This window comes from Trichosurus vulpecula, chromosome 7 (genome assembly GCF_011100635.1).
Source record: "Trichosurus vulpecula isolate mTriVul1 chromosome 7, mTriVul1.pri, whole genome shotgun sequence".
Taxonomy (NCBI): Eukaryota; Metazoa; Chordata; class Mammalia; order Diprotodontia; family Phalangeridae; genus Trichosurus; species Trichosurus vulpecula.
The window spans coordinates 1,194,171-1,210,673 of NC_050579.1; the positions used below are offsets into that span (position 1 = coordinate 1,194,171).

Consider the following 16,503-nt stretch of genomic DNA (forward strand, 5'->3'; position numbering starts at 1 on the left):
GTATGGCATAAGCCCGAGTCCATCCCCAACCCTGGAATAAATGCAGCCTGTCACTGTCCTTAAAATGTGCTGGCCCAAAAGGTATGGCCAAAGGAAGACAACACTGGGTTTATAACTTACTCATTCCTGAAAACTATGCCTTTCTTAGTGTACCCAAGATGGCCTCAGATATTGTGGCTGCAACATCACAGTACTGATGCATATGGAGTTGCATTGGTAATTGAGATGGGCTTTTAACATTTATTCAATCAAGTTCACTTGAAGGGTTTGGCCTTTGTGTGATACCTGAACATCCAGCTATTGCTAGAAAAACCCTGCCCCCAGCCCCTAACTAAAAAAACCCCAGTTTGCGTAAGAAAATCAGACTTAGTTCCTGCCATTTGGCTTTCAGTGGGTGTCCTTGGCACCACACCCCCACTCTGTGACTGTTCTGGGAGTATGGAGTATGGCCAAGGGAAGGGCCTGATGCTTAGCAATCTCTGTTTCTTTCCTGAGCGGGCTGAGAGACGTCTCTATCTTGTGTCAACAAACCCAGCTGGAGCATCCCTTGGTCTGCCTATAGCCTTGAAGGATGAAGGCCTCAGGCCCGGACATTCTCTTGAATTCCTTATTCTTATCTTATGTTGTGGGATGTAAATGGCAAATTGAACAGAGAGATCCTGGGTTGTAATTCAGTTGACACTTTGTCAGCAGTACGATATGCTGTACTTGCAGTCTGTTTAGGAGGTTCCTCTTCAAGTATCATGATCACAAAGGTGGAAGAGGCTTGCCAAGCCTGCTAAAATAACATATGCAAGTTTCAAGAGATAACTAACCACTGCTCCTTGATCTACTGTATAAATTTGACTTCTCCACCCCAAACTCTTGGTCATTTTGATTTGGGTTGAACCCGAATGACCACCAGCTAATAAATTCTCCATGTGGAGTGTCTCACCCGCTCTCGGTATAACATTTGTTTCCTTCATTAAATTAGGAGTCCTTCATGACCTCCTTGCCTCAAGGGAAAGCCTAGTTTACATGGGTTTGAGTGACATGTTTGTGACACCAGAGGCTTTTAGACCATGTGGATTTAAGATGCATTTTTGTGATGCTTTTAGGTCACATGGGCGAGTGTAATAGTAATTAAGGTGGGACTTTTTGCTGTTGACTTTTAATGATTCTGGCCTTCGTTTGAATGGGGCAGATAAAGTGGGATGTTTTTGTATTTCTCAGCACTGAGACAACTGGGAACCACTGATTTGTATCTGATGTGATATTGGGGGTGGGGAACTTCTCCATACCCAGCCTGGGTGGGGTCAGGGCCCTCGGGGCCCTGAACAGGATATATGTAAGTACAAAGGTTAGAGCTCTGAGCCACAGCAGGAGTGGCTTGTGACTCTGGGCCAGCTGTTCTAATGAGCTCCCCGGCTGTACACCCAGATGTTGAAAACTACAAATTGTATTTGGTCTGTAATTCAGGGTGCTGGCTTTTTCCCCTGAACTAGGTGGACGTTATTGGTATGCTGGATTAAATTAAGACTGTTAACCCCTTAACGTTGCTTTCCTTAAGTAAAGCAGATCAAAAGGACCTGTGTTAGCAGCTTTCTGGGTGCTAGTTGTTGGTGGATATTACACCCCCACAGAAGCTGCTAGCTGGATTGTTGGTATAGCGAGTCGTATGTGTGACTCCCCTTTGACCCTGAACAAGATATATAAACCCAGAGGCTGGAGCTCTCAGCCACAGGAGGAGTGGTGCGTGACTCTGGACCAGCCATTGTTGAGTTCCCCCGGCTCGTGAACTCAGATGTAGATGGTTTCTTGGTAACTATGAATTGTGAACTGGTCTGTTTATATTGTGTATATTTTAACTTGTTTGTATTGCTCGGAAGTTCAGAATGCTGGATTTTCCTCCTGAACTAACTGAATGATATTTGTATCTTAGATTAAAGTAAGACTGTTAAGGCCTTAACGTTACTTTCCTTAGTAAAGCAGATCAAAAGAACCTATGCTGGCCGCATTCTTGTTGTTGGGCTTGTGTTGGTCTTTCGCCCCCACAATAGCTGCTAGCTGAATTGCTGCAACAGAAGCTCACAATCCAATAGCAACAACAATGGGAAAACCAAAATCTGGTTGTCGTACTGCCATCAAATGATGCCTCTTCCATCTTGAATGTTTGAATTTTTGCTTGTTTTTCAATCTAAGTGCAAGATCTAACATTTATCTGTTGAATTTTTATCCTTTGAAATTCAGCTCCATGTTCTAGACTGTCACCATGCTCCCGGATCCTGATGCTATTATTTTATATGATCCAGAACAAGGTCAGCTCAAGTTTTTAAAAACAAATCATTTATTATTATGAACGTGACAAAAATAAACAGAGGACTATAGTTTCTAACATCATAGACCTTGAGCGTGAAGGCTTTTACAATCCAGCCTCCTCATACAGAGCCCAGGGCCTGGCTAATTAATACAAGCTTCATACAGGCTATTTTCCATAAACAAAACCCTTGAAAAACAATGCAAATAACTGTGGATTTTGGTTATGTACAGATTGTTTTTAATTACACAACAAACAATGTAATAGTCCCAAAACTGTCTTATCTGACCGTGTCCCTTTCTGTACCTTCTTCCATGCAATAAATGACTGCCAAAGATGGAGGATGAACTTTGTCTTCCACATCTTGAGTAGAGATGCAGACTGAAATGTCTATTTTCAGACATGACCAAAGTGCTAAACTGTTAAGCTCCACTATGTATATATGTTAAAATGGAAGGCTTGGGTGGGGTGGGGCTTCAGCAAGGTGAGGGAAGAGATTTAGGAGACGAGCGGAGGAAGATTAGCGACAGTGCGGCTGAAGAAAAAAAGGCCATCAACAAAATATACAGGGTGTCCATAAAGTCTGTGCGCAATTTAAAATAGTTGTAACTTTGTAACTAAATGTGATAGAATCTGTAACAAGGATTAGGAAGCTTGATGCATCTAGTTCATTTATGTCTTTAGAAATTTTATGTTTATTTTATTTTTAGAAATTCAACTTAAAAATTACTTATTTTCAGGATTACTGTTGACCCATGGCTTCACTAGAAGAGAAAGTACACTGTGTTCTTTGGTTGGCTGAACTAAAATCTACCACCGCTCTCCAAAGTCTACCATTTTCTTGGCCTCCATGTTCGCCAGATTTGACTCCGTTGGATTTCTTTTTACGGGGACATGTGAAAACTAATGTTTATTCAACCAAACCTCGATCTAAGAAGACTTGCAAGCTAGGATTGCTGGCATTACTGAAAATCAGCTTGAAAACATTTTCCATGAGCTACAGAATCGTATTACCCTTTGTATAGTAATGATGGCGAACGTGTTGAAAATTAACAAGAACAATACAAAATTAAGTGTTTCTTCTTTCTTTTGCTTCTTGCAGATTCTATTACATATAGTTACAAAGTTACAACCATTTTAAATTATACATGGACTTTATGGATGCCCCGTATATATATTTTTAAATACACAGCAGGGAGCGGAAGAGTTGGCAAGTGTGGCACCTGTGTCTTCACAGAAGTCACTGACAAAAATATTCAAGCAGCTTGGGAGCCTGGAGCCCTCCCTTGCAGGGTTTTCAATCTGACGCCGGATCACTAATGAGGACTCTTTGGAGTTGATGATTCAATCAGTTCTGGAGACATTTAATTTTACAACTATCCAGTCTACGTTGTTGTATTTTTTTCCACAAAAAGACTTTATTAACTACCTTCATTCTAGGTTAAACTATACCTACAACATTCCCTTAAACTCAGTCAGTCAATCAAGATGCATTTCTGCAGTGCCCACTATACGCCAGGCACTACGCTAAGCGCTGGGAATACAAAAAAAGTTAAAAAGAAACAAAAAATGAACAGTCCCCGCCCTCAAGGAGCTTACCATCTAATGGGGTGAAACAACACGTAAACAAGATAGAGACTAGTTTAGCAACCCCATCAATCAATAAAGGAAATGGGCTCACTCTAGCATGACATGTTCTTTTAAAATAATTTTAAAAATTTTGATATGTTTTCATATGACCTTCTTGTAACAAAGAATGAAGGTGGGAAGGGAGGAAGTAGTTTAGCAAAACCAACCAACACAATCCGGCAAGTCTGACGGTAAAGGCAAGGTTATCTATCCCTAGTCTTCCCATCTCAGCAAAAAAAAAAAAAAAAAAAAAGGATTTCCCATTCCCTGGGGTCAAACTGGGTCATTAAAATTACACTGCATTTAATTTTTTTTGTTCTGTTTATACTGTATTCATTGTATAAACTGTATTTCTGGTTCTCCTTACTTCACCCTGCATCAGTTCATGTCATCTTATGTTTCTTTGACTTCTTTACCATTTCTTATAGCACAGCACTATTTCATTATCTATATAACACAATATATTTAGCCAATCTCCAATCGATGGACAGCTATTTTGGGATAGCCTATTCTTGAGGAAGGAATTTATTACATTCAAAATGTTTTGATCCAGTATGGGTTTTCTGATGTTTAATAAGGTGTCCACTCTGGCTAAAGCCTTTCCCACATTCATGACATTTAAAGGGTTTCACTCCAGTATGCGTTCTCTGATGCCTAATGAGGTGTCCTCTCTGGCTGAAGCCTTTCCCACATTCATTACATTCAAAGGGTTTCACTCCTGTGTGAGTTCTCTGATGGGTGATAAGGACTGCCCTCTGTCTAAAGCCCTTCCCACATTCACTACATTCAAAAGGCTTCTCTCCAGTATGAATTCTCTGATGATAAATGAGGTTTCCTCTCTGACTGAAAGCTTTCTGGCATTCATTACATTCAAAGGGTTTCACTCCAGTATGAGTTCTCTGATGTCTAATAAGATGGCCTCTCTGGCTGAAGCCTTTACCACATTCATTGCATTCAAAAGGTTTCTCTCCAGTATGGATCCTCTGATGGCTTTTCAATACTTGATTCTCAATGAAGGCCTTTCCACATTCATTACATTCAAAGGGTTTCACTCCAGTATGGATTCTCTGGTGATAAATAAGCAGGCCCCTCTGGCTGAAGGCTTTTCTACACTCACTACATTCAAAGGGTTTTTCTCCAGTATGAATTCTCTGATGGCTTTTGAGTACTTTACTTTCACTGAAGGCTTTCCCACATTCATTACATGCAAAGGGTTTCTCTCCAGTATGAGTTCTCTGATGGGTAATAAGGATTGCCCTCCGGCTGAAGCATTTCCCACACTCACTGCACTCAAAGGGTTTTTCTCCAGTATGAATTCTCTGATGATAAATGAGCTGTCCCCTCTGGCTAAAGGCTTTCCCACATTCATTACATTCAAAGGGTTTCACTCCAGTATGAGTTCTCTGATGCCTAACAAGGTTGGCCCTTTGGCTGAAGCCTTTCCCACACTCATGACACTCAAAAGGTTTCTCTCCAGTATGAATTCTCTGATGGCTTTTGAGTACTTTACTTTCCCTGAAGGACTTTCCACATTCATTACATTCAAAGGGTTTCATTCCAGTAAGAAATGTCTTATGTTTAGTCAAGATTTCCTTGTGACTAAAGCCTTTCCCATATTGATTACATTTGTAATGTTTTTCTCCAGTATCAATTCTCTGATGTCCAGTGATATTTTGTCTTCTGCCAATGGCTTTTCCACATTCATTATGTTCGTGTAGCCTTTCTCTAGTATGAATTCTATGAAATTTAATTATGTCTGAGCGGTAACTGAAAGGCTTTCTGCACAAGCTACACTTACCCAAGTTTTTCTCTAAGGAGGGTCTATTACACACATTCAGGTCTGAAAAATCCCTGAAGCTCTTTCCAGGTGTCTTATATTTGTGGAAACGTTTCTCCACACCTACTTTCCACAATGCAGCCAGGACTGATCCTGGACTAAAACTTCTCCCCAGTATATTACCCTGAAGTACAATCCCTTCATTAAAAGATGCTCTAGAAGTGATTGCTACTTGTCTGGACTGTCTCTCCTGGCTACCCTTTGGTTTCTCTAAATTAATATCATCTTCTCTAGCTTCCAGAATCTTTGAACATTGGACAGGATCCTTTGGCATTATTTTCTTGGATGATTCTTCCTTGCAAGTAGCCTGTATCAGAAGGGAGTCTTTGTTTGTAACCCTGCTCTCAATAAAAGAATCTGAAACAAAGCGGGGAAAAGTCACTAAGCTACTGTTTGTTATGCTGAAAAGAACTTTTATAGAAAGCTTTAGTTTCTGTCCCTTCCATCAAGGAGAAAAATGTTCAATCTGGACCAGCTAGAACAAATACTGTTTAGAGGAAATGAAGCCAAAGACAGGTAAGGAGATAATAACAGAGCACTTATGTGCCCAGACTCAATCAATGAAGAACCTGTAGATGTCATTAAAAATACGTCAATGAAAAAAATTGAATTAACCTCTGCAGAATAGAGGAAAGCCACTGTGGAAGAGATAGGCTAACTCTATTATTCGATAGAAAAGGTATAAAGATTGCAAAGAATAGATAAAACTATCTCTACTTGCTGATGACATGATGGTTTACTTAGAAAACTCTAGGAAATCGGCAAAGAAACTAACTTCAGCAGTTAGTAGCTTTGGCAAAGGTTCAGGCTACTTAATAAATCCACAAAAATCAACAGCATTTCTGTGTGAATAAGAACATAATCCAAGAGGCAACAACAGAAAGAGAAATAACACTCGAAATGACTACAAAATGCATAAAATATTTGAGAGTCAATGCACAAAATCCAAAAAGAAATAACAGAAAGGGAAGTACCAACCAAAATGAACACAAATGGCATAAAATTTCTGAAAGTCAACCTACCAGGGCATATTCAAGACTCAGATGAAACTTAAAAAAAACACCTTGTAATAAAACAAAGAATGCCTTTTAGCTGATTGGAGGGACAGACATTATTCATTGTTGGGCTGAGCCAACATAATAAAAATGATGATACTATCTAAACAAATGTACAAATTAGGAACTATTTCGATCAACTTACCAAGGATATATGGGAGCTTTATTTCTGTCTTTTTGAGGCATAGGCCTAGAAGTGGGTTCTCTGGGTTCAAATATATGGACATTTGGAAATTTTTCTTGGTTACCTGTGGAAAGAGGCATACCAATACTGTGCTGGCAGAGCTATGAATTAGTCCAAGCATTCTGGAAAGCAATTTAGAATTATGTCCACAAAGTAACTAAAATGTCCATACCCTTTAGGCACATACCTCAAAGAGGTCAAAGACAGAAGGAAAGATCACATATGCCAAAATATTCATAACAGCAGTTTTGTAGAGGCAAAGAGCTGGAAACAAAGTTGATGGATATATATGTGTTTGTGTGTACATACATATATACGAATATATATGTACACACATATATGAATGCTTTAGTTGATGGTTATTCAATTTTAAATGTCTATTAAAAACAACAAAAACTAAGGGGGCAGAGCCAAGATGGCAGCTGGAAAGCAGGGACTACCATGAGCTCCCCGCCGAGTCCCTCCAAAAACCTATAAAAAATGGCTCTGAACCAATTCTAGAACTGCAGAACCCACAAAACAGCAGAGGGAAGCAGGGTTCCAGCCCAGGACAGCCTGGATGGTCTCTGGGTAAGGTCTATCCCGCATGGAGCTGGGAGCAGAGGGGAGCGGAGCAGAGCCCAGCGTGAGCGGCAGGGACCAACCAGACCAGGAGCCGGGCGGAGTGTGCCCTAGCACCCTGAATCAGTGAGCTGCGGCAGTTACCAGACTTCTCAACCCACAAACACCAAAGACAGCGGAGAAGGTTAGCGGGAAAAGCTGCGGGAGTGGAAGGAGTTCGCAGTTCGGCCACAGTCCCCAGGGCAGCAGAGGTGGGGCAGCTACAGAAGTACAGCTGCAGTTGCTTCCGGCCCCAAGCCCACCTGGTGGGAGGAATTAAGTAGCAGATCAGAGCAGGAGTGAAGAGCCTGCTGATGATCTAACTCCAGTCCGGGTTGGGGGTTCTTGGGGAAGGAGGAGTGCTGGTGTGGCAGAGCTGGTGCATCCCCCCCAGGCGTGGAACATAAACTCTACAAGCAGTCATACCCCACTGAAAAACTCAAGGGTCAAGTTAGTTGGCTGGGAATATAGCCAGGCAGCAAAAAGGCACCCAGATTCAGTCTCAGACTTTGGATTCTTTCTTTGTTGACAAAGAAGACCAAAACATACAGACAGAAGAAGTCAACAAAGTCAAAGAGCCTACAACAAAAGCCTCCAAGAAAAACATGAACTGGTCCCAGGCCATGGAAGAGCTCCAAAAGGATTTGGAAAAGCAAGTTAGAGAAGTAGAAGAAAAATTGGGAAGAGAAATGAGAAGGATGTGGGAAAACCATGAAAAACAAGTCAATGACTTACTAAAGGATACCCAAAAAAATACTGAAAAATATACTGAAGAAAACAACACCTTAAAAAAATAGACTAACTCAAATGGCAAAAGAGCTCCAAAAAGCCAATGAGGAGAAGAATGTCTTTAAAGGCAGAATTAGCCAAATGGAAAAGGAGGTCCAAAAGACCACTGAAGAAAATACTACCTTAAAAATTAGATTGGAGCAAGTGGAAGCTAGTGACTTTGTGAGAAATCAAGATATTATAAAACAGAACCAAAGGAATGAAAAAATGGAAGACAATGTGAAACATCTCATTGGAAAAACCACTGACCTGGAAAATAGATCCAGGAGAGATAATTTAAAAATTATTGGACTACCTGAAAGCCATGATCAAAAAAAGAGCCTAGATATCATCTTTCAAGAAATTATCAAGGAGAACTGCCCTGATATTCTAGAGCCACAGGGCAAAATAGAAATTGAAAGTATCCATCGATTGCCTCCTCAAATAGATCCCAAAAAGAAATCTCCTAGGTATATTGTCGCCAAATTCTAGAGCTCCCAGATCAAGGAGAAAATACTGCAAGCAGCCAGAAAGAAACAATTTGAGTATTGTGGAAATACAATCAGAATAACCCAAGATCTGGCAGTTTCTACATTAAGAGATCGAAGGGCTTGGAATACAATATTCCGGAGGTCAATGGAGCTAGGATTAAAACCAAGAATCACCTACCCAGCCAAACTGAGTATCATGCTCCAAGGCAAAATATGGATTTTCAATAAAATAGAGGACTTTCAAGCTTTCTCAGTGAAAAGACCGGAGCTGAATAGAAAATTTGACTTTCAAACACAAGAATCAAGAGAAGCATGAAAAGGTAATCAAGAAAAAGAACAAGAAAAAGAAATTGCAAGGGACTTACTAAAGTTGAACTGTTTTGTTTACATTCCTACATGGAAAAATGATGTGTATGATTCATTAGACCTCAGTATTAGGGTAGCTGAAGGGAATATGCATATATATGTATATGTGTGTGTGTGTATGTATATATATATATATATATATATACACACACACACACACATATATATAAGTTTATGTATATATATATATATAAATGAATGTGCATGTATGTATATATGTATGTGGAGAGACAGAGAGGACACAGGGTGAGTTAAAGATGAAGGGAAGATATTTAAAAGAAATAAAATCAAATTAAGGGATGAGAGAGGAATATATTGAGAGAGGGAGATAGGGAGAGATAGAATGGGGTGGATCATCTCGCATAAAGGTGGCAAGGGGAAGCAGTTCTGTGGGAAGAGGGGAGAGGGCAGGTGAGGGGAGAATGAGTGAATCTTGCTCTCATCAGATTTGGCCTGAGGAAGGAATACCATACATACTCAATTGGGTATCTTACCCCACAGGAAAGAAGAGGGAAGAAGATAAAAAAAAGGAGGGATGATGGAGGGGAGGGCAGATGGGGGTGGACGTAATAAAAAAAAAAAACACTTTTGAAAGGGGACAGGGTCAAGGAAAATTCAATAAAGGGGGATGGGTTGGGAAGGAGCAAAATATAGTTAGTCTTTCACAACATGAGTATTGTGGAAGGGTTATACATAATGATACACATGTGACCTATGTTGAATTGCTTGACTTCTTAGGGAGGGTGGGTGGGAAAGGAAGAGGGGAGAGAATTTGGAACTCAAAGTTTTAAAAACAGATGTTCAAAAACAAAAAAAAAAAAGTTTTTGCATGCAACTAGAAAATAAGATACACAGGCAATGGGGTGTAGAAATGTATCTTGCCCTACAAGAAAGGAAGGGAAAAGGGGATGGGAGGAGAGTGGGGTGACAGAAGGGAGGGCTGAATGGGGAACAGGGCAACAGAATATACGTCATCTTGGAGTGGGAGGGGAGGGTAGAAATGGGGAGAAAATTTGTAATTCAAACTCTTGTGAAAATCAATGCTGAAAACTAAATATATTAAATAAATTAATTAAAAAAAAACTAAGGAACATACATCTCTTTTCTGATATGGGACATATGAGGAGAAAGAGAGAAATCACCAAAGTCACATGCTGAAGTGAAAGATACATCGCACCCCAGTCACCCCAAGGTTTTGCCCCTGGTCCTGAAGCATCTGAGAAGAGCTTCCTGTCCTATCTTGCAAAAGAGAAGATACCCGAAGGACTCTCATCTACCTGTTTTTCACCCACTCACTCACTCACCTGGGCAGGAGCATCTTGGGCCTCCTCCCTCAGGCCTCCATGGGGCTTCGCCTCTCTCCAACAGGGAAATCACATCCAGTTTGGAAACAGGAAGCCCTATGTATAAGGAGAGAAGTAGAATATTGCTGGGGAGAGGAAGCTTTTTGCGAACCCCCTCTAGCCACAGAAAATAGGGCAGCTAGATAGCACAGAAGGTAGACAAGGGGACCTCTATAGCATGTGCCATTTTGTAATGCAAGGAAGGATAGGTCACAGATCTAGTTTAGGCTCAGAAAGAAAACAAGTTCATTGAACACTCCCAATGCTAAGAGGATCTGACTTCATCTACCTCAGCAGGGATTCAGCTGTCTCAAGCAATTAATCATCAGACATTCATTAAGAATCTATTATGTATGTGCCAAGCACTATGCTAGATCCTTCGGATACAGAGAAAAACAGAATCCCTCCTTGCCACAGTGAGACATGACAAGCAAATATCCTGAAGATGTCACCAGAGAAAGAACAAGGAGGGAAGAATCTTGAGTCAGGAAAGGTCCCAGGAAACAGGTGGTCCCTGAGTTATGCAAAGGCCTGGGGGAGACAGGAGGTAGGAAGTCAAGGTCAATGTTGCTGGAGAGGTGATGAATGAGGATAACATGGCACCAGAGGCAGACTATCAGGAGCTTCTAGAAATGGAGGGTGGTAGGATCAGACCTGGGATATCCTCTGGGACTTCATTTTTAAATCTTTCAGCCAGTAAGTACTATTGCATGCAAAGAGCTACACCAGGGAAATGGAAAGCTTAGCTAGATGTCATCCCTGCTGGCTTGCCTCCTGGAGCTTCCAGTCTACGGAGAGTAAAATCCATGTAGAAATCTCTGAAGAAAATAGGGAGGAAAGGCTGCCTAGAGGAGGAAGTATCCTAATTCCCCTGAGATTTTGGCAGAAATCTTTGACATGAGGGTCCAGGGAGCAGAGACGCTTCAGTGTTGGGGCCGGCACAAGGAAGCTATAGGATTGCCTTTTCAGCTGAGAAGGCAGAACAGAACCACTCTGCCTACTGGCCACAAAGTATGTAGGACTCTCCTGAAGAGATAAGCAGCCACTGAGCTACAGGGTAGCTCTGCTTACCCAAGAAGACCAGGTTCTCATAGTTCTCCAACATCACGTCCCTGTACAGGGCCCTCTGGGCAGGATCCAGGTGTCTCCACTCCTCCCGGGTGAAGTCCACAGCCACGTCCTTGAACATCACCGATTCCTGAGTCAGACACATTTCTGCTTAACCAGAGATCACTCCTCCAAACCTTTTCTGCTCACCTATTTACATATGCCGTACTTTGTCCTAGACTCTCATGAAGAGCTTTTCTTTATTGCTCATAAGTAAATCGCAAGAAAATCACGTCCTTTACTCCTAAAGCCCCAAACCAGGATCCATTGTATAGTTGATACACACCCCTAACATCAGCAATCACTCTCCAAATAGTAATTCCTAGTAGCTATATAATAGCAATCCCTCTCCACGTTTAACCGACACCTTCTGGGCAGATAGCCTCCCCGAAGCCTATCCCACACTTGGCTTGTTAAGCTCAGAGAGGTCTCCATCTCCAACTGTTAATGGCCCTTTGTTCTCTCTCATAGAGAGATCACTGCTTCTCCACTGTACCATGAAAACCTGGAAGAAGATGGTGTCCAACTTACTAAAATACTAACCACCACCAACTATGAAGACCTGCTCCGTTCTCTGGGAGCTATTCCAACATTCACTTCCATGGATCAGTGACCTTTCTGATGATGGTACTTTTTCTAATGGCGGATGAAGATTATAACCCATCCATGCCTTCACAGGCTGGGTGATCCCAGAAAACACCCAACAGACTTGTGCAGGAGGCCTTTCTCTATGTCTCATCCTACTGAGGTGTATGTGCAGGCTGGGGCTAGCCATCTTTTATCCGTTATTCTCCCTACAGGGCGTGGCCACCTAAATTTTCAGTTATACTTTAAAAAAAAAGATTTTCATTGCTATCTTTTGTTTAGACCAATGTCAAACTTCCTAGCTTTCTCCTTCTATCCTTCTTCCAACCTTGAGAACTATCCCTTATAACAAGGTTGTTGTTGGTTTGTTCTTTTTTAATAGAGAAAATGAAATTCCACAAACCAGATCAACGTATTGAAAAAAATCCGACCTTACGTATGACGTTCTATCCTCACGTGCCCCCCCCTTTGCCAAGGACGGGGGAGAAGAGTTTCTCCCTTCATCTCTGCTTTGATACCAGATTTGTGTTTACAGTTTCCCAGCGCTCAGGCTCCACTGTTTGGTGGTGGTTCTTTCCATTTACACTTGCTGTATGTTGTTTATGTTGCTTATGTTGTTTCTCCGGGTCTACTCATTTCATTTGCATCAGTTCAAATGAGCTCTTCTGTTCTTCTCAGTACTCAGCCTCTCCATTGTTTCTGATAGCACAGTCATGTCCCATTTCATGTTCTCCCAACAGATAAGGAGCTTTGTTTCCAATTCTTTGCTACCACAAAAGGTGCTGCTATAAATATTTTGGTAGCTATCGGGACTTCCTCATTTATGTTATCTTTAGGGTATAAGCCACTAACAGTGAAATCTTTGGATCAAAGGGTGTAGACAATTATTTGCCTAATTCCACATTGCTCTCCAGAACGCTTGTCCTAATTCAGAGAGACCAAACAGTGCATTCCTGCGCCTGTCTTTTGACGACCTCTCCAACACTGACTAGTCTCATCTTTGGTCATCTCTGCCAATTTTCCAGGTGTGAAGAAAAACTTTAGGGTGGTTTTGATGTGCGTTTCTCTGGCTATTAGTCATGTGGGGTTTTCTTTCATTTGGTAACAGACTGAGAACCTTTCTTTGAGAGCTATTTCTTCATCTCCTTTGACTACTTATCTCTTGGAAATAGCTTTTGGTCTCATACATTTCTGCTAATTGTCTGTATATCTTGGACACCAAACCTGTATCTCCGTCAACCACTTCCCTTTTTACTGCAGATGCATTAATTTTGCTTGTGCAAAAGATTTCATATAATCAGAATTATCTGTTTACCTTTTATAACAGCCTCTATCCCTAGATTTTGGTTAAAAATTGAACTCCCAACAGGTAGTTTTCAAAGGAAAAAAATCAAAGCTATTAATAGTGACAGGGGCAGCTAGGTGGCACAGTAGATAGAGCATCAGCCCTAGAGTAAGGAGGAGCTGAGTTCAAATGTGACCTCAGACACTTAACTAGTTATGTGACCCTGGCCAATTCACTTAACCCAGTTCTTTATCTGTAAAATGAGCTAGAGAAGGAAATGGCAAACCACTCCAGTATCTTTGCCAAGAAAACACTAAATGGGGTCATAGAGGGTCAGACATAACTGAAAACAACTCCACAAACAATAGTGACATGAAAAAGGCTCTAAGTCACTACTGATCAGAGAAATGGAAATTAAAACAACTCCAAGGTACCATCTCACAACTATCAGATTGGCTAAAATGATCGAAAAATCAATGACAAATGCTGGGGTAGGGGGGATGTTGGAAAACAGTTTACACTAATGCACTGCTAGTGGAGTTGTGAACTGGCCCAACCATTCTGGAGAATAACTTGGAACTATGCCCAGAGGGCTATAAAACTATGTGTACACTCTGACCCAGCAGTATCACTAATCCAAAAAGTATCTGTATCCCAAAGAGATCAAAGGAAAAGGAAAAGGACCTATATGCACAAAAATATTTATAGCCATTCTTTTCGTGGTGGCAAAGAATTAGAAACTAAGGAAGTGTCCATCAAATGGGGAATGGCTGAACGAATTATGGTTTCTGAATTATGGAATAGTCTTGTGCTAAAAAGAAATGATGAAGGAAATGGTTTGAGAGAAACCTGGGAAGCCTTGTATGAACTGAGGCAAAGTGAAGTGAGAAGAACCAGGAGAAAATTGTACACAATAACAGCCACACTGTAATAATAATCAACTGTGAAAGACTGAGTAACTGGTCAACACAATGGCCTACTACAATTCCAAAAGACTTATGATGAAAAATGCTCTCCACCTCCAGATGGAGAAATGATGGGGTCAGAGCGCAGATGGAAACATACTTAGTTCACTCTTTTTAAAAAAATAGTTAATACAGAAACTTGTTTTGCATAACTATACAAATTTGTAATGGGTTTTATTTTTCTTGCCTTCTCAATAGGAGGGGGAAAGGAAGAGAATTTGGAACCAAAACTTAAATAAAATTGAATTTTCAAAAAAAAAGTATGGACCTTGATTTTAGAATCTGTCAATATCTATTATGGAGACATTCTGGCTCTCATGGTCTATAAGCTCAATGTCATCTCTCAGGATAGCCAGAGGCTTCAAGGGTAGACTTTAAGGCCTAGATCCCTAAAGAATGCTGGCAAGAAAGGGTACCACTGAAAATAAAAGGAAAAATGTGTTGATACACTGAGAATTGATGTGGCATGCAATGTGACACAGGAGAAAGAGAAAGTAAACTTGGATTTACCTGAAACCTGGCTGTGAGGAACCCAAAAGGCACTCCCTCCTCATCCTCCATGCTGCAGTCTTGGTGAAGATCACGGCTTTGAGCTGGACAAGGAGAAAGAAGTCATGGGGATATCGACCCTAAACTCAAGCTCCTAAACAAAGCCCTCAAGAGCACCCTAGACTTCTTCACCCAAGCCCATCTCCACTGTTACTCCCATAGTCTAGATCAGCCCTTTATAAATCTAAGCTGCCATACACTGCTGAACAAAGTTATGATAACATTTTTTGGACTAAATGTCTTATGAATTCTCTACTTTCAACTGAGCCTTCACTCTGTCAATCCTTTCCTTCAGGCATGGCACATAGTAGGCACTTAATAAATGCTTGTTAAATTAATAGACTAGTTCAGAAGTCGGGAAATGCTAAAGGATCTGGACTGAATAATGATCTATCCTAGCAAAGCCATAAGGGGTGATAAAAGTTGGAGCAGGCAGCTATAACTGTCCTTTCCCAAGCTATCAGCTTTCCTGCCTCTCCCCACCCCCACCACCCCAGACGGGATTCTACTCCCCCATCTACTCACCCATTGACACTTCTGGGATTCTCACCTCTCTCCCTAAGCATTGAGTCCAAGGCCATGTGGTCACCTGTCCAGTCCTCTCTGGCCAGCCAGGATGACCACCAGTTGTTTTACCACCAACAAGCAGTTCCTGGAGCTGCCCCTTCACCTCAGGCGCTGTCCTGGAAGTCTAACTAAAGGTCTCAGGACAGGAACTTTCTCCTGGGCTGGAGACATTTTCCTGAAAGACATCGTCTACCACCTTCACCTTCTAGTAAAGCCGGGACCTAGGAACTCAAAAGCAAGATCACTTCAACTTGGCCCTTCCCTCTGGGGCTCATCTGAGAACTGTATCTCTAGCACTACAGGCTGGGGACCACCTAGGATCCTTTCCAATAAAATCAGGGTTTGTAAAACATGGATGTCCAATGTCACCACTTCTATTTGGTCCAGTACAAGAAATGCCGGCTATAGCAATAAGACAAGAGAAAGAAACTGAGAGAACGACTGTGGGAAGCAAAATGATCACTTTCTGTAGCTGATATAATGGCACACTTAGCATATCCTAGAGAGCCAACTAAAAATGAACTAATAACTTCAGCAGAATTGCAGGATATAAAACAAACCCACACAAATGATTTGAGATTCTATATAGTACCAATAAAACCCAGTAGGAAGAGAAATTTAATTTAAAATTACTACAGAATGTATAAAATACTTGAGAATTTACCTACACAAAGTACACACAAGAATTATATAACTACTGCTTATAGAAATGCAGAAATAACTGGAATTGGAATTGCTTGTGGGTATGATGAGTCAACACGATAAAAATGACAATTCTACTGAAAGCAATTCACTTATTCAATGTCATACTAATCAAACTATCAAAGAATTACTTTATAGTAGTAGGAAAAAACAAGAAAAGTCATACTGCGGCCA

At 41.1% G+C, this 16,503-nt stretch overlaps 1 protein-coding gene across 1 annotated transcript; it reads right to left on the minus strand.

The window, feature by feature from the left end:
* Positions 1–2,306: 2,306 nt before the first annotated feature.
* Positions 2,307–15,802, minus strand: LOC118855888 (zinc finger protein 260-like). Its single transcript, XM_036765925.1, has 5 exons — positions 15,611–15,802; positions 15,022–15,104; positions 11,641–11,767; positions 10,531–10,626; positions 2,307–6,119 (listed from the first exon to the last, which is right to left on the minus strand). The coding sequence occupies exons 1-5, from the start codon at positions 15,639–15,641 to the stop codon at positions 4,432–4,434; spliced, it is 2,025 nt and encodes a 674-aa protein (XP_036621820.1). The 5' UTR covers positions 15,642–15,802; the 3' UTR covers positions 2,307–4,431.
* Between the last annotated feature and the right edge of the window lie 701 nt (positions 15,803–16,503).

Coding starts and splice junctions, on each gene's coding strand:
- LOC118855888 (XM_036765925.1), bottom strand. CDS start 15,641: ATGGCCTTGGACTCAATGCTTAGGGAGAGAG. Junction 11,768..15,021: donor TCCTCACAGCCAGGTTTCAG/GTAAATCCAAGT, acceptor TGTCTGACTCAG/GAATCGGTGATGTTCAAGGA. Junction 6,120..10,530: donor CCCAAGATGCTCCTGCCCAG/GTGAGTGAGTGA, acceptor GCTTTGTTTCAG/ATTCTTTTATTGAGAGCAGG.